Source organism: Zychaea mexicana (assembly GCF_025766255.1).
Source record: "Zychaea mexicana strain RSA 1403 chromosome Unknown BDB00scaffold_9, whole genome shotgun sequence".
NCBI classification, from domain to species: Eukaryota; Fungi; Mucoromycota; class Mucoromycetes; order Mucorales; family Lichtheimiaceae; genus Zychaea; species Zychaea mexicana.
The window spans coordinates 515,738-541,979 of record NW_026516672.1 but is presented as its reverse complement, the minus strand read 5'-3'; the positions used below and the strand labels follow the sequence as shown (position 1 = coordinate 541,979).

The 26,242-nt window shown below is 42.3% G+C and overlaps 11 protein-coding genes across 11 annotated transcripts; 3 read left to right on the top strand and 8 right to left on the bottom strand.

The window, feature by feature from the left end:
• Nucleotides 1–49: 49 nt before the first annotated feature.
• BDB00DRAFT_868541 (major facilitator superfamily domain-containing protein) lies at nucleotides 50–2,151 on the bottom strand (the record flags this gene model as incomplete). Its single annotated transcript, XM_053126483.1, has 7 exons — nucleotides 50–302; nucleotides 369–670; nucleotides 771–1,227; nucleotides 1,333–1,350; nucleotides 1,457–1,670; nucleotides 1,785–1,842; nucleotides 1,945–2,151. The coding sequence occupies 7 exons, from the start codon at nucleotides 2,149–2,151 to the stop codon at nucleotides 50–52; spliced, it is 1,509 nt and encodes a 502-aa protein (XP_052983772.1).
• Nucleotides 2,152–5,322: 3,171 nt separating this feature from the next.
• BDB00DRAFT_750416 (thaumatin) lies at nucleotides 5,323–5,946 on the bottom strand (the record flags this gene model as incomplete). Its single annotated transcript, XM_053118605.1, has 1 exon — nucleotides 5,323–5,946. A coding segment is annotated over one exon (624 nt), but the record flags the coding sequence as incomplete, so codon positions are not given.
• Nucleotides 5,947–7,126: 1,180 nt separating this feature from the next.
• BDB00DRAFT_804859 (uncharacterized protein) lies at nucleotides 7,127–8,642 on the bottom strand. The gene is made up of 5 exons (XM_053122142.1): nucleotides 8,316–8,642; nucleotides 8,169–8,229; nucleotides 7,937–8,046; nucleotides 7,794–7,850; nucleotides 7,127–7,684 (listed from the first exon to the last, which is right to left on the bottom strand). The coding sequence occupies exons 1-5, from the start codon at nucleotides 8,517–8,519 to the stop codon at nucleotides 7,343–7,345; spliced, it is 774 nt and encodes a 257-aa protein (XP_052983770.1). The 5' UTR covers nucleotides 8,520–8,642; the 3' UTR covers nucleotides 7,127–7,342.
• A 330-nt stretch (nucleotides 8,643–8,972) lies between these two features.
• BDB00DRAFT_804856 (uncharacterized protein) lies at nucleotides 8,973–10,252 on the top strand. The gene is made up of 5 exons (XM_053122141.1): nucleotides 8,973–9,204; nucleotides 9,290–9,338; nucleotides 9,416–9,516; nucleotides 9,595–9,858; nucleotides 9,940–10,252. Exons 1-5 carry the CDS (start codon nucleotides 9,019–9,021, stop codon nucleotides 10,204–10,206), a joined length of 867 nt encoding a protein of 288 aa, XP_052983769.1. The 5' UTR covers nucleotides 8,973–9,018; the 3' UTR covers nucleotides 10,207–10,252.
• BDB00DRAFT_951653 (cyclophilin-like domain-containing protein) lies at nucleotides 10,253–12,315 on the bottom strand. The gene is made up of 3 exons (XM_053129588.1): nucleotides 11,929–12,315; nucleotides 10,922–11,812; nucleotides 10,253–10,791 (listed from the first exon to the last, which is right to left on the bottom strand). Exons 1-3 carry the CDS (start codon nucleotides 11,929–11,931, stop codon nucleotides 10,309–10,311), a joined length of 1,377 nt encoding a protein of 458 aa, XP_052983768.1. The 5' UTR covers nucleotides 11,932–12,315; the 3' UTR covers nucleotides 10,253–10,308.
• Nucleotides 12,316–12,531: 216 nt separating this feature from the next.
• Nucleotides 12,532–13,155, top strand: BDB00DRAFT_868536 (uncharacterized protein; the record flags this gene model as incomplete). The annotated part of the gene is made up of 1 exon (XM_053126482.1): nucleotides 12,532–13,155. One exon carries the CDS (start codon nucleotides 12,532–12,534, stop codon nucleotides 13,153–13,155), a length of 624 nt encoding a protein of 207 aa, XP_052983767.1.
• Nucleotides 13,156–15,918: 2,763 nt separating this feature from the next.
• BDB00DRAFT_804850 (uncharacterized protein) lies at nucleotides 15,919–17,097 on the bottom strand. Its single transcript, XM_053122140.1, has 3 exons — nucleotides 16,888–17,097; nucleotides 16,538–16,774; nucleotides 15,919–16,428 (listed from the first exon to the last, which is right to left on the bottom strand). Exons 1-3 carry the CDS (start codon nucleotides 17,057–17,059, stop codon nucleotides 16,193–16,195), a joined length of 645 nt encoding a protein of 214 aa, XP_052983766.1. The 5' UTR covers nucleotides 17,060–17,097; the 3' UTR covers nucleotides 15,919–16,192.
• An 80-nt stretch (nucleotides 17,098–17,177) lies between these two features.
• BDB00DRAFT_784824 (phosphoribosylaminoimidazolecarboxamide formyltransferase/IMP cyclohydrolase) lies at nucleotides 17,178–19,344 on the bottom strand (the record flags this gene model as incomplete). Its single annotated transcript, XM_053120493.1, has 5 exons — nucleotides 17,178–18,568; nucleotides 18,712–18,867; nucleotides 18,945–19,021; nucleotides 19,106–19,232; nucleotides 19,329–19,344. The coding sequence occupies 5 exons, from the start codon at nucleotides 19,342–19,344 to the stop codon at nucleotides 17,178–17,180; spliced, it is 1,767 nt and encodes a 588-aa protein (XP_052983765.1).
• A 344-nt stretch (nucleotides 19,345–19,688) lies between these two features.
• On the bottom strand, nucleotides 19,689–20,445 carry BDB00DRAFT_756460 (uncharacterized protein; the record flags this gene model as incomplete). Its single annotated transcript, XM_053118910.1, has 3 exons — nucleotides 19,689–19,937; nucleotides 20,033–20,171; nucleotides 20,246–20,445. The coding sequence occupies 3 exons, from the start codon at nucleotides 20,443–20,445 to the stop codon at nucleotides 19,689–19,691; spliced, it is 588 nt and encodes a 195-aa protein (XP_052983764.1).
• A 689-nt stretch (nucleotides 20,446–21,134) lies between these two features.
• On the bottom strand, nucleotides 21,135–21,851 carry BDB00DRAFT_804841 (stress responsive A/B barrel domain-containing protein). Its single transcript, XM_053122139.1, has 4 exons — nucleotides 21,735–21,851; nucleotides 21,509–21,655; nucleotides 21,385–21,413; nucleotides 21,135–21,308 (listed from the first exon to the last, which is right to left on the bottom strand). The coding sequence occupies exons 1-4, from the start codon at nucleotides 21,751–21,753 to the stop codon at nucleotides 21,210–21,212; spliced, it is 294 nt and encodes a 97-aa protein (XP_052983763.1). The 5' UTR covers nucleotides 21,754–21,851; the 3' UTR covers nucleotides 21,135–21,209.
• Nucleotides 21,852–24,109: 2,258 nt separating this feature from the next.
• Nucleotides 24,110–25,914, top strand: BDB00DRAFT_920999 (uncharacterized protein; the record flags this gene model as incomplete). Its single annotated transcript, XM_053128749.1, has 7 exons — nucleotides 24,110–24,175; nucleotides 24,332–24,388; nucleotides 24,466–24,546; nucleotides 24,698–24,827; nucleotides 24,909–25,016; nucleotides 25,106–25,349; nucleotides 25,408–25,914. Coding segments are annotated over 7 exons (780 nt in total), but the record flags the coding sequence as incomplete, so codon positions are not given.
• Nucleotides 25,915–26,242: the final 328 nt, after the last annotated feature.

The window sequence follows — 26,242 nt, the reverse complement described above, 5'->3', positions numbered from 1 at the left end:
TATATTTACAGCAATATAAAGAACAAAGTATGTAAATCTATTATTTATTTTAGGGCTTGTATACGAAATACAGATCTTCCTTGTCGGTGAGATCCAGCTCTTCACGGTTCTTTGGTGGAGGAGGAATACTGCCTTCTTGTAAAAGCTGCGCTCTGCGCTTGTTCTCTCTGATGTATGCCCAGCGGATGTAGCCGAACAGTAAAATGCACAAGAAATCCGCGACAGCGTAACCAGCGTTGCCTGGGATATAGCGAGGTCCAGTTGACTCATCCATCATCAATGGACCGATAAAATTACCAATACTATAGTTTGGTCTGAAGTTTTAATATATAGACTCTCGTAAAAAAAGTTCTTGAAAGTATGCTTACCAGTAGGCCACCAAGTTGGCTGATGTGTAAAAGATTTTTTTGGTATAACCCGAAACATTGTTGGAAATGGAAGCTTGCATGAGGGTGTAAAGTGGTGTTGTAGCCGAAATCAGCAGGCCAGCCAGTTGGGCGGGTCCTGGTGGGATAGCAGCGAGCAAAATGACGGCTACCATGGAAATTGCAGAGAATATCATGCCAACATATGCAAGTTCGTCGAACCGGCGACTAAAAAAGGAGCTACCAACCAGTAGTACGATCGTAGCGGCGCCGTGCGGGATACCCATCAGAATTGTGTTTAATTGCTGCAATATATGAATTAGGATAGGGCACCTTATTAGATTAGAAACCAAGGCTCTGAACTTATAAGTAATACGAGAATGTAAACATGGAACGCAGCCTTACCGAGAAACCCATCTGTTGAGTAATTTGCTGGCTAAACAGTGTAACTGCACCATTCTGCAAGTTGAGGAAAAGCGACATCAAGAAGTAGCAGTATAAACGAGGTTCGCGTAAGGCTTCATAAATATGTTCTTTTTTGATATCCTTGTTTTGCACAGATGCGTTGTCTTTGGTGCGAGCATCGACAATCTTTTCTTCTTCAGGAGTAAGGAAAAACCAGCGCGACTTGGGTTTGTCAGCCAAAAAGAAAAAGTATAGTACTCCAGCAACAACGGTGAGACAGCCCCAGATGATGAATTGCCATTTCCAGGAGCTCATTCCCTTGAGACCGTGCATGTAAGCTACACCATAGGCGACGAGACCTCCAAATGCTCCGCACAAGGCATTGCACATGAACATAAAAGAGTACCAGACAATTTGCTCAGATCGACGATACATTGTGGCAATGAGCAGGAACATACTAACATAATACATAGCAATTTTATATATAAGGGCATGATGAGTATCTTGTTGTGTATGTTGCGAAAAGATAAGGTAAAGCAAAAGAAAAGAATGAGTTACTCACGCTGGATATGTAGTACCCCTGTTAGTATTGGAAAAAAACAGGAAGTAGTAAGATAGAATTCAACGATCGATTAGCAATAGCCAGCAAGAAGAGATTTATTTTCTTGTGTATATAATCAACTTACTCAAAGAATCCCAACAGGAAACGCAATCCTGCCAGCTGTGCAAAATTATGCGCCAAAGCAGTGAGAGCAAGAGAAATGCCCCAAACAACAAAAATGGTACCAAGGTATTTGGAGATCGGTAGCCGCTGTAGACAATACTGGTTTGGGATCTGCACAACTAAATAACCCACATAGAACACACTACCAAGCCAAGCAAACTGGTTATGAGAGATGCCTTTTGATTATAATAGAAGTTAACAGCCAAAACAATTTAGTATAATGTACGTATGAGTATGCAGAAAAGATATAGAGAATATGTAAGGGGAATGGACAAAGTGCTTTGTTTTACCTGTATCTTCATAGATGCCCATGATGCCAGCATAACCAAGTGTCGATTTATCCATGAACTACAGTAAGTGATAATAAAGAAACGCTTATAAATTTAGTGCTCAAACCATAGTACTAACAGAAATGTACATCTATATATTCAAATCGTGTCAAGTGCGCACCTGGATAAACAAGGCAAGACCGACGAGAGGCATGAAGATTCTATTGATTTTGCGCACGAGTTTGACTTCTTCTGGGGATTTCACGAATGTAGCTTCATTCTGCACAGTTCCTTTTTCGAGTGAAGACGCTATGCTTGTTGATTCGACTTTTTCTGTAAACGAGTAAGTTTCTGCTGCTGCTGTCTTTTCGCTGAGTGATTGAGACATTTCTGGCTTATGAGATTTACTAGACGGTGGTATTTATAAATGTGTATGAGAGGTAGCAGCAGAGGAGACGGTATAATAGTAAGTGTAGGATTTCTCTGCTTCAATGTTTGATCTAATGACAAGCAGTTGAACGATCCAGCCTTTATATACAGGCTCACACTCAGCAGCTTCATATGAGAATGGTGTGTAAGCCATGGTCACGAGAAAGCTGAAAAAGATATCGTTTATCTCTCACGATGGCGGACGCTGGGAAAGCATGTTCTCAACTATCTTATACCGATTGGGAGGTTGTATGCCCTCATTTTTATTGATAAGGGGTGGGATTTTATCTAATGCAAGAGAAGGAATTTCCTTTTCCTTCTGATTCGCGTGTTCTATCTTTCTTTCCCAGTAGAGATTGTAGACAAATCAAAGTTTGATATGCCTTTTCCCGTTACATGAATTGTATACAGTAATCATACACATCGTTATCTTTCTTTTTGGGTGCTGTCAAATATACACACCCCTTGCATTAAGTGGCAGCCAAAGTGTAGTACTCGGTTACCATAAGGTGATATACGCTTCAAAATGAAGAAAAGCCAGCAGGAAAAGAAAAAGACTCCACTCGGTTTGTCGCTGTTATCTAGTTTTTCACTCTTATGTACTGTGTCGCCTTTGTACATCGTCACTTGGCGCACTTTTCCTATTCTCTTTTGGTTATTGCTATAAAGTATACGTATTTTTTATAGGTATGTTTAGAGTTTTACACGGTGGAAGGGGACTTATCTCCACCGTGTTCGGTCGCAAAAAAAAACTTCTTGTATCCAAGCTTAATCTTTTTAGATATGCTGGCAGTGACTTTTAAACTCGTGGGTACATAGCCAGAGAGGAAAGGTTCACACACCTCGTAAGAAAGATCGCGTTAGAGAACAATAGAGTGGCAGTATAAGTAAAAGCATAATAAACATAATGAAGGCAGGGTTTCAAGCAAGGAATACTCCGTTGGCTGTCAAGAAGCTGCGTTTGAATGACCATCAAACTGATGAAAATCATCATGCCTTCGTTCATGAAGGAAAAAGCACTTTATTGGACAGCTAAAGAAAAGCGGACCATTTCTTAGTGTATAATAACATGCAAAACAATGCGGAATTCGATATTCGCCGTATCTCTTTCAGATGTTATTCTACATATCAGCGATCCACTATTATATGACTATCATCAGTCGACAAACTATCTTTTGCTGTTCGACTTGGTTGCATTTTTCCGTGAGGTACAAGATTACGCTAGCGAATTCTGCTTACAAGAGTTCATATCCAGTAAGCCAGTTAATTGGTGTAATCGAAGATCAAAAGAAGATGTTCTTTCGGGAAAAATCGCATTTTCGAGAGTTTTCCGATCAGCGTTGAGCGATGCACTCTGTCCGTCGATTTTATGGCACAGCAAACAACGATGAACCACCCCACCCCCATTTCAATGGAAATAGATGATATACATTCCGTCGTCACTTTATTTTAGGTGAGAGCTCAATCATGAGGAAACGATGATACTTGAACATGGACACCTTTAAATGTGAGTTCCTCGACTATAGTCTGGCAAAAAGGATGAGAAAAGCAAGTTTTCCATTACTGTACTTATCGTTCATACAATGCTAATTACATGCTGGATGCAGCAGCAGTTTTTCTTAACACATACCGATCCTCGGAAGACACACAATGAACCACTGGACACATTACGCAGAAGAGTGGTACCACATCTGCTTTTTTTTGGTGGGGGGGGGTTTAATTCTTCAAGATAAGGGTACACCATAGACTATACTATACAACACCCCCAAACGTAGTATAATCTCAGCATTTAAGACAGTTATATCTCTAATATCTTTTCGTGTTAAAAGATAAAGGTGTTATACGATGTTCTAACTTAATTTCTCGACAGACTTTCAGCATGATACAACACCGTATCATAAAGCGATGTCTTATAATTGTTCATGGAGAACAACCAACAGTACCGTGACTTCAAAATACAGATGAATTACACTTGTGATATGTCGTCTCTGGGAAAAAAGGCTCTTCATAAGAGGAAAAGTGATTGGTAGATGGATGAATGCAGTTGCGTCTGGCCTCTAACTATATTTCGTTACGTAATAATAAACATCGCCTATGCTAAGTCTTTATTTGTTGCCTCAATTTTTTACTCACCATTTACTTAATTTTATAGCCATGTCCATGGGCTTCAACCTTTGCTTGATCACTGAACATGGCTGACATTTGATACATACATGGTAGATGACAGAAACACACTATAAGTCATGTATACAGGGTTTATATGAGTATGGAATTATAAAAAAGACGAGATTAGTTTTTCTTGCTGTTGGTGGTGGATGGAGTCCGTGTATAAGCGTTACTTTCCGAGAGAAGAGAAAAATAAGCGAAAGAATGTACAGCCAGACCCTCGTTAATTTCAGAGCATAGTTTCCCAGATTTCGTGTGGAAACACTGAGGGCTGAAATAAAGATAACTAACGGATGTGAAATAGATACGGGTTGACTCTACGTGTCAAAATGATATGGTTACTTTTCATCGAAATGTTACAGTACAGGCGTGTATGGGCTACATGAGACACTCTTATTGAAAACTTTGTACCTTCTTGATGATAATAAATTCATTTGGAGAAAGGACTACTGCCGTTTAACGGCCTAATCAACCACATTTTGTTATCTCCCTGAGCTCACATTTTTCCGGCCATACTGAACAGGAACAATATCATAATGCTCTTCGTCCTAAATCTTTTTTTACATTGATTTTTCAGCTTGTAGTATATCATTTCTTTTATGAATTTCTGACATTGACATGTGCATGCCGTCATGTTTACTTCTTAGCCTCTGTTCCCCCAGAAAATTGTCTGCTTTCTAACCGGGGGGCTGTATGGGTATCTCCATCATCATGTCTCGTACAGGCTTATACATATCTCCCTCTAATCAAATTTTCGCTGTAAAGCATTATCCAATTTAAGGCCGTTATTTGAAATTATTTAATCGATTGTTGATTGTATGAACACGCAGACCAGCTGCTATATTTTAATACAGTATCATAATTTTTGTTAAGTAGTAGAGCTGATGGAAATAATATGATGAATAATGGGTATGTTATACTACACTAAAGTCTGTTTCGTAAATAGGTAGAATAAAAATTAAGGGCAGAAGGTAACAGTGTACTCGTTGGCCTTACAACCATAAGTGCTCTTGGCATCGTCGTACGCATAGCTGTAAGCATCAGGACAACCAGCCTTGAAAACATCCGCGTATTTACTAGCCTTGCACTTCTTGGGATCGTTGTAGTCGCCAGTGCAGCAGTATTCATCAGTACCAAAAGCAGCACAGGCACTCTTGCAGGCACCATTTTCGGCCTGAAGGTCCTTAGGGCACGAAGGTAAAGACGAACAGGTAGGAGCACCGCAGTCGTAACCATCACCAGACTTTCCATTGGGCTTAATGCTCATGGGGATGTTGAAACCGTCGACAAATGAGATATCGTAAAAGTCACTACCTTCGTAGCCCTTGAACAAGAATTCGGCAAGAGAAACAGCAGAGCCATATTGGTCGCAGTTGGATTCACCATCACGGCAGCCCCAGAAACGACCAGCCCAGTTGGAGTCGATCTTGAAATCGTAGGAAGAACCAGCAGAAACATCTTGAGATTCCTTGGCACCACCACCGTTGGTAAGCTTGTATATGTGCAAATTTTTGCTGCAGCTGTTCTTGATGGTAACGGTGACATCGCCGCTAGAGGAAGATGCAGGAGCAGCCAAGGTAGCACCAGCGAGAGCAAGGAGGGACACGGTCTTGATGATGTTCAGCATTATCGTAGTTGGTGAGCAGAATATGAAAAATATGTGATAGTAATAGTGAAGGAGAATGTAGAAGTTGTCTCTTTTATACCTTCTAACTTTGCCCACAACCGCCCGTTGTTCCGTCGGAGGCACGTCAACGGTGCCTGATAAAGGTACAGATTGCCTATTGTGTGATGCTGCTCTTCCTTGAAGTCAGTGAAACATGCATGGTTTCATAGCCATAAGTTCTAGATATCCAATTTTTTTTTGCTGGTGAACTGTTTACAATAATCAAACGTACAAGAGGTAGAAGTAGCAACGTCACTGTCATTCAACACGATTGATGCAAGAAAACGCGGATAAGAGCATTAAGTTTACGTCAATGCAGCACTATACTCCTCTATGGCTAAGCCGGATATAACTAGCTCCTCGTTCTGTTTTCCGCTTGAGGTCTAGACAGTTCCCAACAAGAGGCGGCGACCAGAAGTCTCAAAACTGTTTCACTGTTTCTTAAAGATAATCTTCATACGGTGTATCTGCGTGTCTATCGGTAGAGTCCAGGTCGATCACTGAGAGTGACCCGCGCCTCCAAGGAGCCAGTCACGTCGTCTGGAAATAAGGAGTTATTTTGAAACAAACAGATATATGTTTGAAGAAGACGGGATCGTTTCTTTTAAAACTGATCTACCAGTTCGTTGACAAGCAATGTACTGTCTGCTTTGAGACAAAAATGGCAACGTAGATCATCACTTATCTGTCGTGTTAGACAAACAAAGTTATTATGGGTTACTCAGCGCAATTCGTCACACGGCTTCCCCGCTTACATATCGCGACGCTGTAGTAAAGGAAGCTGCCATCCCATATCTTCCCAGAAATAAACAGAAAATTGTCCATAAAAGGATAATAAAGGACCAGGAGCAGCAGCGCCGGTTCTCAGTGTTTCTGCTGGGATTTGATCGGTAATATATATATCAATTGGAAGATCAGCTTGCACACCCACATGGTGTACCTGTGTACTGCGAGCTAAACATATATCTCGGGTTGTCAACAGCGTAAAATAATAGCTTGCATAAGATGTTGTGTGCGGTGTGTCAAAAATGCATGATCACATGAGTATGCAACTGGAAGAGAGCAGTAACTCGCAATTGAAACTCATTGAAGAGACCGATAGCTGATGTTAGATACATACTCTTACTAAATTATGCAGTTGGCAGAAGTTGAGAACAGAATAAAGGGTACATTTTATGTAATAGCATGTAAGATAGATATACAGGAAAGAGAGAGAAAATGGTTGAAAGTGGGAGTGTTGCATAGTGCGTGTGTGTATGTGTGTGGGAAGAGGATAGGCCTCGGTCGTAGCGTGCGTAGTAATGTTATGTTGATTTCTCTACTTCGACGAGGATTTACTAGGGGCAGGCGACGGAGAGCGAGAACGGCGACCATATCTTTCAATAAGTGAGAGACGATTGAATTTTTTATCCACAGCACGTGTCTGTTGCTCTTCATCACTACTCGAGGATTCGCTTGTGTTGCTGCCTCCCAATCGCTTCAATCCAAATCTACCCTTCTTGCCCTTATACTTTTTGATTTTGTCATCGGGACGAACGACAGCAACTGGCACAGGCGAGTGTTGGAGACAGTACTTGGAGACGCTTCCCAAGAGCATGCCCTTGAATTCGGACAAACCACGTGTGCCAACAATTAAAAGCGAGGGCTGATACATCGAAATCTGCGGTTATTATTACAGACAAAGAAAGATTAGTCCTTGTTGTCGCATTTGAATGACTTCTTTTCCCTCTTTCCATTCCAAACTTAAGGCCACCGTTCTTCAAACCTACCATGTGCTGGATGGTCTCTTGGACTTTGCCAATGACAAACTCGATAATAACACTGATCTATAATTATCATTAACGTAACGTGAGAATTCGCTCAACAAAAGAAGTAACAAGATATCCAATGATATGCAAGTTACGTATGATACCTTTTTATCAGGGCCACTGTTAGTCATGATCTTTTCCATCACTTTATGAGCGTTTTCCCTCGACTGCTGCTCCTCATGTTGTAGGAGTGCTTGCAAGTTCGATCTTTTATCTGATTGGGAGCAGAAAGACAAAGAGAAGTTTCAGCATATGCACTCTTTCTCTTTATGAGCTTCTTAACAAATCCTTTTAGCCTTTTCCTTAACCGAGAAATAGGTTGAAAGCTGTTATTACCGTTCATATCCACCGTCACTACACGTAATACAATGATTTCATCGCCGTCATCCATGACTTCCTATATAATTAGAAGAAGCCCGCACCGTTATGAGTATTTTTCCAATCTGCAACGCTAAAGTACAATTTCTCGGGAACAAACGTTACATTGCTCGCCCAAGTCAAAGCGTATTCACTGTAGTTGGCGAGGTCGGTGGCAACCATGAATGTACGAGTTCGGCGTGTCCGCTTATGGCCGGGCGTCTTGCCTCGTAAAGTAAACGAGTAATCCGGCAAGTCCTTATCGGTCATTGTGTCAAACGACACACCTCGGACATACTTTTCGGATTTAACTTCTGGAGTAGTGGCCATATATGTATGTGTCAATAAGAAGGTGGTAGTAGAAGAAACCGAGAGAGGAAGGGGAATAAGCAGAACCAAGAAAAAAATACGAACAGACTCTGCGCAATGCAAAAAGACTGGGTCTGATTCTCCGGTCTATTAACCAGAGTTGGGAACAAAGACCCACGCGATGTCTCTTTTTGTTTGAAATCATGCATCCATCCAATCATATTACTTGTGTGCTTGAGATTACCTATTTCATGCTGCTGCTGCTGCTGCTTATGTAGCTTTGTACAGTACCTCCAAGGAGATATGTTAGTGTAGCACTGATGCTGCTAGGTGCAGCTGCCATAGTGGATGGCTACAAACAAGGTAAAAACCAGCGTAATATGACGCAAATGTATTAGCCACGCCATGTTATTATGATGGACAAAATTACAACGCATTTTTAAATTCTTTTCAAGCGGATATTTGTTGTCTTCTTTTCTTTTCTTTTTCTCTTCTTCTCAAAAAAACCCCCTTTTAACGCATGCCAGAAACTCGTTTCCAACGGTGGTTACGATCATCTACTTCGCGTTTATCCACACACCATCATCATCAGCAACATCAAAGTCAACAGCAGTGGCAGCAACAACAGCATCCAAGACGGAATATATTTGGGGATATTAACTCGTTAACCAAATGGTTAATGTTTCTGCAAAGCTTTTTCCAGCAAGTGTGTATAACTTATTCGTTTAAAAAGAGATGTACGTCACGTTTTTCAATGTGTAGGTGTTGACTTTTAATATACGATATGATAGATCACTGCTTATCACTGTCTATACAAGTCCATAAGAGATATCGGTAGCGGTAAGACAATTCCTTCCATGGGGATTTGATGGTGCCAAGGTTTTGTGATGCCCTAGTAACAAATATGCATAATTTAGATCGAGGGGAAAACGCTTCAAATTCTGAAAACATTTTCCACATACTAGTCTGCTCTGTGATTTTAGTTTCATTAATAGTTGATGTAGTTGCAGTAACTTCGGTAAAGATATTTAGCTTCCTTTTTACTCTTATCTAAGCAACAATGTGCGTCACTCACTAACATATCATTTGTTACTAGAACAAGCTTCCAGTTGCAGATGCACGTCATTGGCCAGTTGGCATTTACTTTTTTGTTCTATCGTTTCTTGATCAACTCCTCAAAGCGATGAATATATTTATTTACGGCGCAAGGCTTCAAAAAGAGTGCGGCGACCGGATTCTAGGTCCACATCTGGGTGGTAATATTCCGTCAGATCATTTTATATATGCGTTTTGCAACATGAGGCGAGAAGTTACACAGATATGGGGCATACTCGGATTTTTCGTTCAGTTCCTGATGTGTGTAAGTGCTGGTTAATTATAAAACTTGTTGAAAACATGTAATTTGAATATAACGTCGTCTTTTTTTACATTTTCTTTCCAGATTATGTATACAACAACCGCCAGCTTTTATGCAGCACACCGGGTTTCGTTGCTCACTCGACAACAGCAAGAGCAACAACAACAACATCAACAACAGCAGCAGCACCATCCAAACGATAATATACCCTTATATACTGTTCCTGATTCTCTTGTAGAAAGTAGAGGTCAGCCGCCACCACCAGCATCATCATCATCACCTAGTGCAAACACACCAAATGTCGCAGCTCCACCCTATTCGAATGTGGATGAGCTACGGAATTTACCATAGACTGTTAATGATAAGATAGTCTTGTTAAAAAAACAAAAGAGATTGTTCCGTATGGTACTTTTCAATTGTAAAATTATTTTCCTTTTTATACATGTATTAACATTACCGCCTTCGATCACGTCGGTCTCTTGGAGAGCCGGATCTTGATCGACGTCTATCTCTACCACTACTATTACGATGATGATCTCTGCTGTCACGGTAACCCCTGTCATGGTATCTTGACCGATCTAACGAAGATCTGTGTCGGTCATCAGATCGTCGATCTGATCGACCATCTCGATATCTGTCATCGCCTCTACCTCGATCCTTGTCATCATTCTCCCGACGATGACGGCTATCATCATCACGGTCTTGTTTCTTTCTGCGGTCATGTTCAAAAACCAAGTCATAATCGTCACCACGATTCCGTCCTTCACCTTCACGATAACGCGTTTTCTTTTCCAATTTTTCAAATCCACCTAGCGCTTCGCCGTTGCCTCGGAAACGAGACGATAACCAATCTTTATGTAACTTGGATACCGATTGAGAAAAATCCACGTGAATACGACGATCATCAATCAGCACAGACTGCATTTTAAAGTAGGCCTAATTGATTGTCACATATATAAGCGTCAGTCTCTTGCAAACTTATACCCTACCGCTTATACCTGCCAAATGCTTTTCTCTCCACGAAATACATCCGTTATTTCCCTTTTAGCAGTTAATAAGCTCTTACCTCTTCTGCGTCGTCCTTGTTCTCATATTCAATAAATGCATATGAGAGCGAATCACCAGTCTGGCGATCGCGAATGATTTCACAGCTAGAGATCCGACCAAACCGTGAAAAAATCAACTCGAGGTCCTCGTCTCGTGTCACTGGGTTCAACTTGCATACAAAAAGCACATTCTCTGGCGGCTTGACTTCTGCAAACGGTAGATCGCCCACCATTTCCAACGTCAATGCCTGTGCCTTTGCCTCACGTGCCAGCCGCCGCTTTTCAATCTCTTCCGGATCGCCTTGTTCTTCAATATCCTCGTCTTCACCAATGCGCATATTCTCCAGCTGTTCTTTGGTCGGTACCGGCGATGCATCCGGTACTTGCAACCCATCTGGATCCGGGAACGGGTCATCGAGAACAACTGTGTGTCGTATACGGATATCACGGAACGGTCGACCTTGTTGATCACAATAAGCTTCGTTCATTTTGTCCAGCGTGTCGAACCCTTCGGCCACTTCGCCAAATACGGTATATTTGCCATCCAAGTAATCGAGATTGTCGCCCAACGTAATGAAGAATTGGCTTCCACTGACACCTCCGCTTTCAATGGATGCATCCTGTGCCACGGCCATGGACACAGTGCCACGCGACTTATGTTTTAGTTTTGGATTGATCTCTGCAGGGAAATATTTTTGTTGGCCGAGGATTCCGTATACCGATTCGCTTTGATCGCCCTTGCCAGTTGGATCGCCTGTTTGTGCCATAAAGTCTTTTTGTACATTATGAAAGGGCGAGAAGTTGTAGTACTTGATCTTGCACAGTTTGAGAAAATTGAGTGTGGTTTTGGGACATTCTTCTGTATACAGATCAATGACAATATCGCCTAGCGAGGTTTCTAGTAACACAGACTGATGATGGTTGTAGTTGTGGTAGTAGGTAGTAGTCAGATCTTTATTAGTTATCAAGTCCAAATAGTCATGTTTATTTTAATTAAAAGCAGGGTGAGATCTGTTTCTTTACATACCATTTCGCAGGACGGCTGGAGCTGAACTGGGTAAACGACAGCAACCAGTATATGGGGATATATCAAAGTGAATCTGGCATCAATTACACGTCACACAAAGTAAAAATGGCGTTGGGAACGGATAGCATCCTTGAAGGCTATTGTGTGGCCCAAAAGCGTGAGAGGAATTAGAAAGGACATTGGCAGCCATCACAATAATGTAAAAAGAGCTAGAGACAAGCTTAGCGTCAAAGTAGCTGCAGTTACGCCTTTTGCTTGTATGAAATAAGCTTGATTTTTTGAATGGAAAAGAAATACTGCTATTTTAAATATAGCATTCAAGCCGGGCGTTCCTGACTGACAATCCTCGTCGCATGATCCGAGTGCCCCGCTGCTTTTTAATCAAGCCGGCCGGGGTCGACCTGACTAAACAGCTTTTTTCTTTCTCACACCAAAAGCACCACCACTTACGCATACCAAGAAAAGGGTTTCTGCATACAAGACACAGAACATTCCCTTTTTTATTGCATAGCTGACAACAACAACAACAAAAACCACCCTTTCGTCATCATATACAAGGGCACTTACCCTTATCGATCACTGTCACAACTACTACACACCGCCATGACAACCCAGCCCTCCAAGAAACGAAGCTTGTCGCCCTCGCTCGTGGAATCTAGTTCTACTGCTGCTGTTGCTGCTGCTCAGCCTCCAAGTCCAAAACGAGCGCGCGCAAACAACAATGACAACAATGACTTACTGACAGAATTGACACAAGTTTTGGCCGAGATCAAGTCAACACCGTCGTCAGGTGAAATCAGTGCCGAACTGCTCGAAACATTCAAGTTACTCATGTTGCAAATCGAGCGATTATCGGCGGATGAAACAAACACAGAGGCTGTACAAATGAAACATGAAAGTGAAAGGTGTTTGGAATCTTGGTTCGATGACCTGCTTGCACGTTGTGAAGCAGACGGTGAACTGGACCTCGAAACACTCGAAGAACAGCTGGCTACTGCCGGTTATGATGATGATGATGATGATGGCGAGGATGATATGGAGGCTGCATTGAGCTTAGCTCTTGCTTTGGAGGAGGAAGAGGCAGAAGAGGAAGAGGCACATGGAGTAGAAGAACACAAGCGACAAGAACATCAACAGTGTGGTGATGATGAAGAGGAAGAGGTGGTAGTGGTGGATGAAGGGGCTGAAGAAGGACGTAGTCCAGCTATTCAACAAGTCATTGCCTAGAAAAAGAAGGCTTAAGGCTCTTTCTTTCTTTCATCTTTCTGTCATGCACGATCCCGCTCTTTCCTTCTCCCATTCAGTCTATATCCACGCGCAAAACCACCCACCCTTTTGTCCTTATGCTTCGCCTCCTCCTATGTACATAGTATGACCAAATCACCAACATTATCACAAACAACGATATACAGAATTATGCCCTCTTATCATCGTGCTCGACGCGCAATAAACAACACCGTAACGCCTGGTAAACCCGCCCCCTAAATCGGCAAGGAAAAGGACGATACAACGATCAATACATGCGACAAATGGGAGAGGAATGGGGGTATAAAAGTTTCGTTGGGTTACGCCCTACTGAAAGGAATTATCGGCTTGGCTTACAGAAAGACAAACCAAGTAACCAGGATGGTACGTATTGTCTGACACGTATTCAACAACTTTATACATAAAACCTTTTTCAGTTTAATTTGTTCTTCAGTGTTCTTTAGGACGGAGTACATGCATATGTGGCGGGTAATTATGGCTCCGTTTACACAAATGCTGTTAAAACGTCTTAATCGGCGAAAGTGGCAAGAAACATATGGGTACAGCATCCATATGTAAGGAAACGGTGAGGGAGACACCCACTTCGGCAATTCCTGGATAGTTAAGCGCTGAATGACAACATCTCCTGTCTCAACCCTTGATGACTTCCGCCACGCAGGATGCCATGGACGCGGATAAATGACGCGAGATATAAGCGAAGGATACATATGCACTGATGTTGTTACACTAACTTCGAGGGCGAAAAAAAAGCTGAGGTAATGGTACGCATGCATTATTGTCAGTTTTTGTACTGACATGCGCAGCTGGTGGTAAAATATAAGAGGTTCAGCTGTGGCTAGTTTCGGATCCTATTACTGCTAACTCAAAACAGTTCAGAAAAGAGGTTCGATCGCAAGAGGACTCGGCAATCGGGCTGACGGCAAAATCCGTGGAGCACAGAGTTTAGAAGTTCAGCTCAGCCCATATGTCATGTATGAGAGTGTGACAGTTGAAGCCACTTAATTTATTCTCGTATACAGGATTTTTCCTCAACTTCGCGCTGTGTTCTTTGGCGTGTGATGCACTTTTTATTAGGCGCTTAGTTTTTTCCAATGGCGGCTGAAACTTTCGGTGTGGCGCCAAGCACTTCATGATTTGCCCTCTAAATATTATGGCGCCCATTGTTTTTTATTAGGTGGTTGACAACCCACTTTTTATATAATAGAATACTGCACTATGAAAGTTCAGGGAAGCAACAAAAGTATCTTAATGGCATTAACTTATTAAAAAGCATCGCTGACTTTCTTTACCAATAAACCTGTCAAGAAATCACCTTTTTATATAAGCAGCCGCTTTTTGTTAACAAAAGTGAAGCAAAAGTAATTGTATCCTTTTTTTATCTGTCTCTGATGAGCATTATGCGCCCAAGCTTTGAGGGTATGAAAACTAAGAAATGGATATCGAAGAATTAGAGTTACTATATGCCAGCGAAGACGATATTGAAGAGAGCTGTAAGCTAGAAGTTGATGAAATTATGGAAGAAACCATTGAACCAGAGGATCCATATCGTATCATGAATACTGAGTTTGATGTAGGAAAAGACAGTGTATGCTTAGTTATCAGTGACAAAATAACCGAATACAGTAATTCAGAAAAGGTAAAAGTATCATATATATGTTAAAAATACATTTTAAAAAGTATTTGATTAACAGTATATAAAATATCGACATATGTTTCAACATGAAGTTTATGAAATAGGAATCGATGTAGCCGATATTCCTCAGCGACAAAAAGCTAAATTATTTCAAACACTAGCAAAACGAAACACGTAGATGGCCTCGTAGTAACAAACCCAAAAAAGCAGTAGTAAAATCAAGAGGTATGTGTTGTTAGATGATTAAATTATCAGCTCATAATAGTGCCGTTTAGGTTACTTAGAAGCCATACTTTATATGTCCAAAAAGCGATATACAGACCTGCAGACCATTGAACTTATTGGTCTCATACAAAATGTAGCTTTAAATGCTGCTCAAGCTTCTCGTCGCATGCTTTGAGTTCCAGAAAGGACTATCGACGAAGCAGGATATGATTACATTAGCGAAGAACAACTGGTCAGTCAAAAAATAGCCTACTTCCAAAGAAGTGGTTTTCAACAACCGAGGTGTGAACATTTCAGTATTGGGTGTCATTGCAGCGAAAGGGATTGTAAATATTTCGCTGAAAAAGCTTTAAGCAGTTTCTACATCAAAGAAGCGGAAACTGCAAGATGGCGAAGAACGTTTGGTCAATGAAGTTGGGTCACGAGCACCGCATTTTGTCAATTGACAAATCATGAAAACCCTTATATGTTTGGACGAGCGTTTATATGATAATGGATAATGCCAGCATTCATTATAGTAGTATTACCAAGGACGTCGTGGAAAGTTGTGGGTTCCGTATACTATATCTACATCGATACTCAGCAGTGTTGAACCCGATATGATAGAAGAATTTTGGCCAAAACTAAAGGCTTGTGTCAAGCGAGAGATTTTAACTACAAGTAGTCCTTTCAACCATCTCGAACTATCCAGTCAACATACAGTACCTAGTTACTGCAGCATACTGTCGAGGATGGAGACGACATGTAAAGTCTTATTTTCAACGTTAAACCCAGCGCCAAATTGAAAAAAGAAGCCGCCTAAAATGAGGAAAAATCCTGTTTAAGGATATCCATTACCCAAACATAATAAACTGAGTTGTTATCATCGTACTCTTACAGAGAGGTGGTACAAGTGGGTTACACACATGGCACGCAAAATGACAGTAGATAAAAAGTGTATTGACACAACAAAAGAAGAAGTTATTAAATAATATACTATATACGACGGGGAGAGAGGAAAGTAACCTCGTATGTATAAACGCATAATGTATATGCATGTACGTATCGTGCGCTGATATGGAGGAGAATGTGCTGGGTTAGGCTGAGAGGAGAAAGGGAGACATGTGGGTAATAACAACGTGGCGGAGAGAGAGGGTTGACTCAAAAGCTTTCGAGGGTCATTTGCTTTGCAACATCGGTATTCTCGACCATGATGATGAATTCGTCAAAGCTGAGCTTGCCGTCCATGTCCTTGTCTGCCTCCATAATCGTCTTGTCCACAATTTGCTGCAGCTGGTTATCCTTGAGATTGCTGCCAACCATCATCTTGAGCACCAAGAACAACTCTCCGTTTGAAATGTATCCGTCTCGATCCATGTCGTACACCTTGAACGCAACTATTGTTTTTGTGAAGAGATAGACGTATGGGCCGCGGTATCGTAATTTAGAGATACGCGCGAAATGAAAGGGGCGAAACGATCTAATAAAGGAAGAATAATACATTACACTCAAGTTTTTCGCGCTTTTGACCTCGTGCACTAAAGGCACTCAATCCCTTGATAAACTCGTGGAAATCAACGTCGCCGCCTCCGTCTTCGTCAAAGATGGCAATCATACGAGACGCCAGAGGATTGTTTGCGATCTGTGGAATAGACAAGAATTCATCCTTGTCGATCGAGCCCGAGTTGTCTTTGTCGAGCTTCATGAAGCGTTTGTACAGACGCTGTATCTCCTCGGCGGAAACTATGCAAGGGCCCGGTTATGCAGGGTTTACAAATAAGAAAGTTTATAACACGTATATAGCAATAGCAGCAGTAGCAACAACAAAAAGAGTGAAGAGAGAACAGATCACGTACAGTTGGTCGAATTGACCATGTCTTCGAGATGTGATTCTGCTTGTCCCATGATGATCGATCCGGAAAAGGTTTGTAACAAAAGGAAAAAAACACTGGAAAATAAAAAAGGCAGACCGCCACTCTTTTTTACGTGTGGTTTAGTTCTCTCGTTCTGCTGCCATGACGTAACCATAGAAACAGGAAACCCACGTTTTCGGATATGTTTTTTTTGGCTTCACAGTGCTTTTATTTAATTTTTAAAGGTAGACGAAAAGAGAGAGAAATGACAATGCAAATGAACTTAAACTTTTTTAATGATGGAAAAGACGCAAAGAGGTATGGGCGAGGACCATGTTGTTGGCATCAGCAGCGGCAATGACGGCTTCATCTTGGACGGAGCCAGAGGCGGCGGCAACATACTTGACACCGGAGCGGTGGGCGCGGTAGATATTGTCCGAGAAGGGGAAGAAAGCGTCGGAAGAGACAACGGTGTCATTCAGCTGAGCCATCCATTCCTTGCGCTCTTGGGCAGTAAGAGGCTCGGGCACAGTCTCGAAGCTGGCCTCCCATTGAGCGCGTTCCTCACCCTCGCCAACCTGGTCAATGACGTAGAGATCGATAGCGTTCGACTTGTCGGCACGCTTGCAACCCTTCTTAAAATTGAAGCCCAAGACCTTGGGGTGATGGCGCAGCCACCAGTTGTCAGCCTTGTCACCAGCAAGACGCGTGCAGTGAATTCGGGATTGCTGACCAGCACCGAGACCAATGACCATACCGTTCTTGGCATAGCAGACCGAGTTGGACTGGGTGTACTTGAGTGCGATCGTGGCAACAATCAAGTCACGCAAGGCAGACTCGGGCAAGTCCTTGTTCTTGCTGACCACGTTGTTGAACAGCGAAGCATCGATCTTGATGTTGTTGCGCTTCTGCTCCATGTACAGACCATACACCTGGCGGACTTCCTGCTCCTCGGGCTCGTACGAGGGGTCCATCTTCAAGACAACGTACTTGCCACCCTTCTTGGCCTTGAGGATCTCAAGAGCCTCGGGCTCGTAGTCGGGAGCAATAACACCATCCGAGACTTCACGCGAGATGATCTTGGCAGTGGCAACATCAACCTTGTCGGACAAGGCAATGAAGTCACCGAACGACGACATGCGGTCGGCACCACGAGCACGGGCGTAGGCAGTGGCAAGAGGGGTAAGAGGGACCTTGAGGTCATCGACCTGGTAGACCTTCTTTTCGACATCCGAGAGAGGCACGCCAATGGCAGCACCAGCGGGAGAAACGTGCTTGAACGAAGCAGCAGCAGGTGTGTTGGTGGCTTCCTTGAGCTCCTTGACAAGAGCCCACGAGTTCAAGGCATCCAAAAAGTTAATGTAGCCAGGCGAGCCGGAGAGAGGGGTCACAGGAAGCTTGCCTTCCTTGACGTAGATCTGGGCGGGCTTCTGGTGGGGGTTGGCACCGTAACGCAGAGGCAGCATGGCAGTGTTCTGAGCGTACTCCTTGCGGAAATAGTTGGAGATGGCATCGTCATAGTCAGCAGTGTGGTGGAAGGCCTTCAAGGCGAGCATGTTGCGGGTCTCTTGGGTGACATCGCCACCCTTCAACTCCTCAATGACCTTGCTGTAGTCGGAGGGGTCCGAGACGATTGAGACACGGGCGTGGTTCTTAGCAGCAGCACGGAGCAAAGTGACACCACCTAAAGAAGACACAGGTACACGAAGTTTTAAGTGGTCGTAGTAACCCCAATTTATTGTCAACCCCTTGACAGCAATGACATGTTCCTATGGGGATAACAGAACTTCTTTGATGTGAATGCTACCCCCCCCCTATTGTACTTACCAATATCAATTTCCTCGACGGCCTGGGGGACGGTCACATCAGGCTTAGCGACGGTCTCCTTGAAGGGATAAAGGTTGCAGACGACAATGTCGATCTTCTCGATTGATTGTTCGGCCAGGTCCTTGTCATCACTTTCGATGTTGCGGGCCAAGATACCTTACAAACAGCGCCGCAAACAAGTCAGCATACATACACACACCTCCAAACCCCCACAAATTTGCTTCTTTACTTACCGCCGTGAACAGCAGGGTGAAGGGTCTTGACACGACCGCCCAACATCTCGGGGGCCTTGGTGATATCCGAAACGTCACTTTTTGGAAATTGCATAAATATCCCACAAAAACATGTTTGCGATACCAACGTCCTCTTGTTCCAAAAACAATGGCCTATTTACCCGATAGGAATACCGGCATTGCGGATAAGCTTGGCTGTGCCTCCAGAGCCGAGCAAACGGACGTTTTGAGCGTGCAAATCCTTGGCAAAGTCGACCAAACCGGTCTTGTCATACACGGACAAAATAGCTATTTTATATAAGCATACAGTAATAGAAGAAGCACAAGTTAGTCTTTCATTGGAATGTCCAAAGGAGAGTGTTATGTCTTTTTTTATTTACGCACCAATTTTCTGCGACATTGTCAAAAAGTTAATTTCGTTTTCTCTGGCGGAAAAGTGCGGTGGGAGAAGAGAGCTACTCGAGAACGCGAGCTCCACTGCCGATCATGATTCATTTCCACGAAACTTTGGAAAAAATGTGACTGCTGATCTTGTTTTTAGGTACTTGATAGATCCTACCAATAGGGCGGACCTCCCAATGACATTGATGATGCATGCATGGCAGTGATGCTGTGTAGTAGCGGTAGTAATAGTTTATTTACAAGTAATGATGCAGATATAGTGTGTGTGTGTGTGTGTATGTGTGTGTGCGTACAGTAATTCAGGTACATAATTTATACAATTTGAGGTCTTTTTTAACCCTATTATTCCATATCCACATCCTCGTCGTCCTCGTTATCCTTGTTCTTCTGTTCCAGCAACGCTTTCTCGACTAAACCTTCGTCGTCATACACAAGTACACCTTGCTTCCATGTGCCATACTTGAGCCCAATTTCTTTGTTACGACGATACTCTCGTGCAATATCGTCTGCATTGCCCTTCCATCCCTTGTACATCTGTAAGTTCTGTCGACCGATCAGGCGAATACACTTGATACGCAAATCGTTGGTCGACTATAATGTTATATATAGGGAGAAAAAGAAGCATGTCAGCACTCAAGATCACTTACACCGACGCGTGAATATGTGTTAAGCAATCGATGACTCACCCATTTTGGAAGTGATTCCTTTGATATATCACCAAAGCTACCGATGCCATGCTTTTCAATACCCTTGATAAGCAGTTCCTTTTCGACTTCTGTCCACTTTCGTGCCTCCTCTTTGACACCCTTGGGTGGGCGAAAGTAGCTACAAAAAATATCAATTATTAGCAATACCAAACAAAACGAGAGGGCAAGTATGTTAAAAAGTAGAAAACTTACTCTTGATTGAGGGTTCCATCAGCATAAATCATGTTTTTGGTAATTTCAAATTCGGGTCGAATGCAAAACTTGAGTCTCATTTTCTTGATCCATTCTTGCTTTTCACGTTCTTTCTCTGAAGCAGGAGTCGGAGCGCGTCGTGTTGGTAGTTGTTCAGAAGTTGCTGTTGCTGTTGCTGTAGTTGTCGAATCATCTACCATGGCATTCTTGGTAATGTCGAGTGAATCGACAGTGGCTTCTTCCATTTTGATGTCTTCAGTCATTATTCAGATCTTTTTTTTTCTGTCCGTGTAGGGTGTTATGCGTATTTGATAGCTTATGGCGCGGTGGAGAATTCAAAGGAGACACGAAGCGCGTGCACGACGACCAAAAAACTATATTCAAGTGAACGCGTCGCGCGTGACTGACCAGCTTGAATATCACGTTTCGGTGTTTGAATTAAAGTTGACAACCTCTATGATACCTACCAGATAGACAGTGTGTAATAGACCAGCTGTTTCAGAGAAACGGTGACTTTTCGTAGTACGCGATGCAATAATACACACGTCCTTGAGTTTGTTTTTAACAATCCTACACATCCTATCGAACACCCTAATGTTAGTTACCAAGCACTCACTCGACTTTGCCGTACTTTCAGGAACGACAATCGTTATATTACGTATCGAACCACATGGGGCCTTCAGAGCGACTTTTTGTGAATCTAATAACCCAATTCTTCGGTACATTCAGCTTGAATCGTATCACTTCCCACTATTCCCTTATATCCGACATATTAGAGAACGCGGTACAAACACTTGGTGACTCTAACCTTGGGATCAAACATTCAATATGATCCACTCTGTCTCTTTCTCTACCTTTTTTTGATAAAAAAAGCAAGCCAAAAAGTCATGTACAATTCCAAGTTTGCCCCTTGTTCCAGAAAAAACTTGTTCGTTTATTGCATAAATGGGACAAAAACCGCCGTTTAGCACATGTAATCGAGGGCAATCAAATCCTCAAAGGTAGGCTTGTACCTTTGCAAGAATGCTTGATGGGCGGCGTGCTCAGCATAGATGGGAAGGTCCTATTGCACGACAGTCAATACAGTCATTGCGTTATGTTCATGTGTCAAAAGATTAGATGGGTGCTAGTATTATTACCTCCTTCTTCTCGAGTTCAACGACCCAACCTAGAAAGTAGTATATGGTGAGTCTTACATGATTTCTTTCATATGTACGTACATGGGCCTTCCCCTGCTGTACTCTAACTTCAACAACCACTTACCCCATTCGTAACCCTGACTACGTTCAGTGAAAGTCTTGCCAGCAGTGCACGACAAGATGTTGGGAATCTGGTCCTTGAGCTTCAACACTTCGTCACAAGCTTGTTGACGCGTTGCCTCACTGATTTCAGGCTTGAACTTGGCAATGACTTTATAAAAAAAAAGTTGAAAATGTCACTGAAGAATCAAATAGTATACTGCTGTAGCTGAATGGAGTTTCTTACTTACCAATGTGAACTAACTTCATGATGGTGTCTAGACAAAAGAAAAGAGAAGACGCGGGTTTCAAGTCCAGCAAACATTATATACTGTGTAACTTCGATGATGATGGTGACGAGCAATCGGATCTTTGCGAGAAAAAGAAAGTTTATTACATACTCAAAAGTAAAGTTTATGCATTTGAAACAGACTTAATAGAAACTGGTCTGAGTTTTCTATTAACCCTTCATGATGATGCAGTGGGTATGGAAAATATCCCTCACGGCCTAAAAAAGAAGCTGAGCCATGTAGAGCGAATACGAGCCATAGATACTTTAAACAAATTGGTAGAAAAGAGGACAGCAATTGCTTCTTACCGTCAGTACGACAGATTTGAAAAAACGTCAATGAGTCCTAGGTCCATGCTCGACAACCTCTGTGTAAGCATTCTGTAAAAGGGGTCAAACTCCCAATATGAAAACTGGGCGATAATAGAGTCTACATACGTCAAACGATTATGGATTACTTCCTGTTTCACAACTTTGTATATACAGATGGGATGATAGATATGGTGTGTAAGTTTCCATTCTACAAACTCGGAATCCGTCATGTAAAGGACACCGCAAACTTACTTACTTACTCTAGGCGATGATGATCTGCTTCATACAGTACCCGCTTGCTAAGCTGATATTCTCGGTTCTGCCGAAATCTAATCGGCATGCAAAATATTTACAGAATTTGCTGGAAGGGTATGTATGATGGCTGTAGAGTTGGGGTTATCGCTATGACCGATTTTGCCAATTATGCCTAGTAACTTAAGTTTATACATGTACCAATCTACCGATTAGGTGTGGCACAGGTGAACAGATTTTATTTTTATAAAAAAACAAGCTGATCCTTTGGTGATGTGATCGGTTTAGCGAGCGATTGCTGTATCTTCGTCATTTCGTTTGGCTTGAAACTGAACTTTTGGTAGGGCTGATCAGTTTGTTGATCAATCTTTCCAGCAGCAATTAAGGCGAAAATGTGTACTATTAAATAGAATGAGCAGCGGACAACACCCTAACAATAATGATCTTACCAGCAGCACTAACAGTAACTATATCATGACATCAGCAGGCTGTTCTTTGATGTCTTCATGATGTATAAGCAAACCGAATTCATAGAGCTTTCGTATTATTGTATACAAGCCATTTAGCCCTAGCTGAACAATTGACAGCCCACCGCGAGATTCTACATGATACTAATAAAATAGACTATGCGCCGATACTTTTTCTCATTTTCTCATAATCAACAGACCTAACGTTGTTTTGTACAAATTCTAAGTTCTTGAGCTAGTTCGATGTCCAGATTATGAGCTGATATACTCGTTCAGCTAAGCCTTTGCTGTCAATCCCAGTTTGGTTATGTCTTTGAAATACTTGTGGAGCACTACCCGACGACCTCAATTCATAATTACCCTTTTTATGAGATACCCGTATACTGCATACTCTAAGCTTTCTGCAACACATTTTGAGATAATCTATCAAGATGGTTTTACAGCTAACGTAACCTGATCGTTACTAATAATCAATCTTTGCGACAAACCTATCCTGGGCTACTTATCAGTGCTTGTATTTTTTTGAATGGCATTGGCACCGCTGCACCATTGATATCCATATCAGAGATTTAGTATCGCCGTTTTTGCTCATACAAGGGTAGTAGGTTTCTAGATATGCGCGACTATAATATAATGTCGGGGTTGACCATCATTGTCTCAAGTACTGTTTTTTACTTGTAATGGGGTCATCCAAACGCAAAGATCGCCGCAATAAGGTACCCACAGCCCACTTGAGTCCTCAAACGAGCTCATTGTAACTTAAATCGACACGTTTGTAAACGAAGCATTTTCATTAAAAACCCCAAGCAGCAACAAGGTGATCCTTCTTCAAAGCCGTTTCTACAGGCGCCAGTCATTCTTGAACGGCGCGATCGGGCCGAATCCAGTGAATCGACAACAACAACAGCAGCAGCAGCAGCAGCACCGCCACAACAGCAACGGCAAGCACGCCATGTAGCAACTGCAACGACTGTACGTCAAGTAGAGATCGACAACACGATTCGATTGGCACCCAAGCCTAGCAGTGCTCCAGTTCCAAGTACACCCGGAGTAGTTGCTGGTACTGTGCTTCCAGGTGCAGCAACAGCGACAACACAGTCAGAGACTGCCAAGGCGACAGGAACAGTGCCGTTCTTTGGAAAGCAAACTAAACTTCCTTCAGAGGTTGCACACAAGGTATGGTTAGCAGTAATAATTACAGAGCGTCTACTTTTTTTATTCCTTCTATCCGTTGGGAAGGTAGAAAAAAATTTAAAGGTAGACGACATGAATGCTCATGGTGGTTTTCTTTTTTTTCATCTAGCTCCTAGGGGAAGCTCCCGGACATTTTGTAGTTGGCGTCGTTGGTCAACAAGGCGTTGGAAAATCCACGGTCTTGTCATGGTTTATGGAGGACTCATCAAATGTACATGAAATACAAAGATTTATTACGAGAGAGGGATTTAATTAATGGGTTACTGACAAAATAAAACTTATCTAGACGTTTCCTGCCGAAACTCCTGAAGCAGTGGCGTACAACCGACATCAGACTTCTGGAATTGATATTTTGGTATCTCCTGAGCATACAGTGCTGCTAGATACTGAGGTAATATTGTCAACAGGAGGTGGGGGTAACCAAAATATGATATGATGGTATTTGGCTGACTCGATGATGATAAATAGCCATTGTTAAGCGCGTCAATACTTGATGAAACATTACGAACTGGTTCAACCGAAGGTTTACACCCAGAAGTTTGGCTTGAAGTTGAGGTAGAATTTTGCATCGACAAACTAAACTTCTTACTTTATGTCTATGTGTACTCATCTGGATGATGGGTTTTTTCAGTCACTTTATAATTTAGTGTTTATGCTATCCGTATGCAATGTTGTCATTGTAGTTTCTGAGGGGACCGAGATCGACACGGCCATAATCAAACTGCTAAGAAGAGCCGAAATGATGAAGTTCAATATCCCGGATTTTCCATTGATCCCTCCGGCCAACTTTGGTCAGACGCAGGTGGATACAAGTTATTACGCCGACATTGGTAAAGTATAAGCCTAGTGCTTACCCGTGTAAAAGCTGCGTATACAAACAAGGTGGATTCAGCTACTGACCACTATCATAGTGTTTGCATGCAACAAATGCCGAGATTGGGAATTCCAGTGGCGAAAATATGAGGATATGCAACTGATCCTTCATGAAACATTTTCGGATTCCAAACTCAAAACTTCAGGTAACGATCATATTCTTTGATATCTCTCACCAAAGCAAGCAAGAAATGATCACTGACACAATCCTTTTGGTTTCTCGACAATTAAAAAGGACTTGTTTCATTGGGAAAGGTGCTACCAGCTTTTGAAGGAGTCGGGAATACAGAGAACCTGTTCTTCTTACCTTATTCCCCAGATGATGCAGTACCGAAGAAAGAACATGATATATGGAACGTTTACGATCGATCGACGTCTGGAATCGAATCATTTGATACATTGATGCAGGCGCTACGTGAGCAGGTGGTTGCTGCACCTCGACGACAAGGCAAGAAGGGACAGGTGTCTGAAAAAGAATGGTAAGTCCTTGACAACCACTATTATATTGAAAATATAATTAATCTTTCCTTTACCAAGGTATCGTAATGCGATTAAAATACACGAGCTTATCCGAAAGTCTGAATATATCGCCGAGTTTATCAAAACCGCTATGAAAATGGTGCAGAAATGAGCCTTCTCTTTCCACTAGGTGCGACTTTTCTGGCTCACTGCTGAGCACAAATAATTTGGTGTTCTGTAAAAATCGTCTGGTGGTGAGAGCAAGTTATATATATGACGATTGACGGGCTTTCTTGTGAAATATTAAGAGGAAGGAGAACAATGTGTGTAGTGCGTATATGTGATCAACGAAGATAAGGCGGGCGGCGGCGCTGGCTGGCAAGTTGACGAGGCAAATTCCAAGTTGATAAACACTCTTTTTTTAACGGATCTTCACTTTTTCAGAAAGAAGCTCACAAGATACCAACACCAAGTGTATACACCATTGTGTGTGGCTTTTGTTTGCTAATCACTAGATTGGAAGATCTCGCAGTTTAAAGACTTTGTATATTAATGGGAAGCAGAATAAAAATCGCCGATGCACAACTTTACCATCATCCTTCAACGTTTAGGAAAAGCCGGTCATGAAGTACCAAGTAATGTAACGTGCACCGTGAAATTATTTGTGGTGGCGCTGAAAAACAAACAAAAAAGGGTAAAAGCATACATCGTTTCCAGAAACATTCTGCATATACCCTGTGTAACACTTTGCGCTAATCCCTTTAGATATTTTCACGCCACGAACAAAGAATCCCTTCCCACGGTCACCTACAAAGAAAAAAAAAGATTGCTCCATTACAAACTTCTTCATGGCAAACCGATTAACGTGAATCCAATGAGCATAATGCCGACGTTTCATAGAAATTGTGGCAGC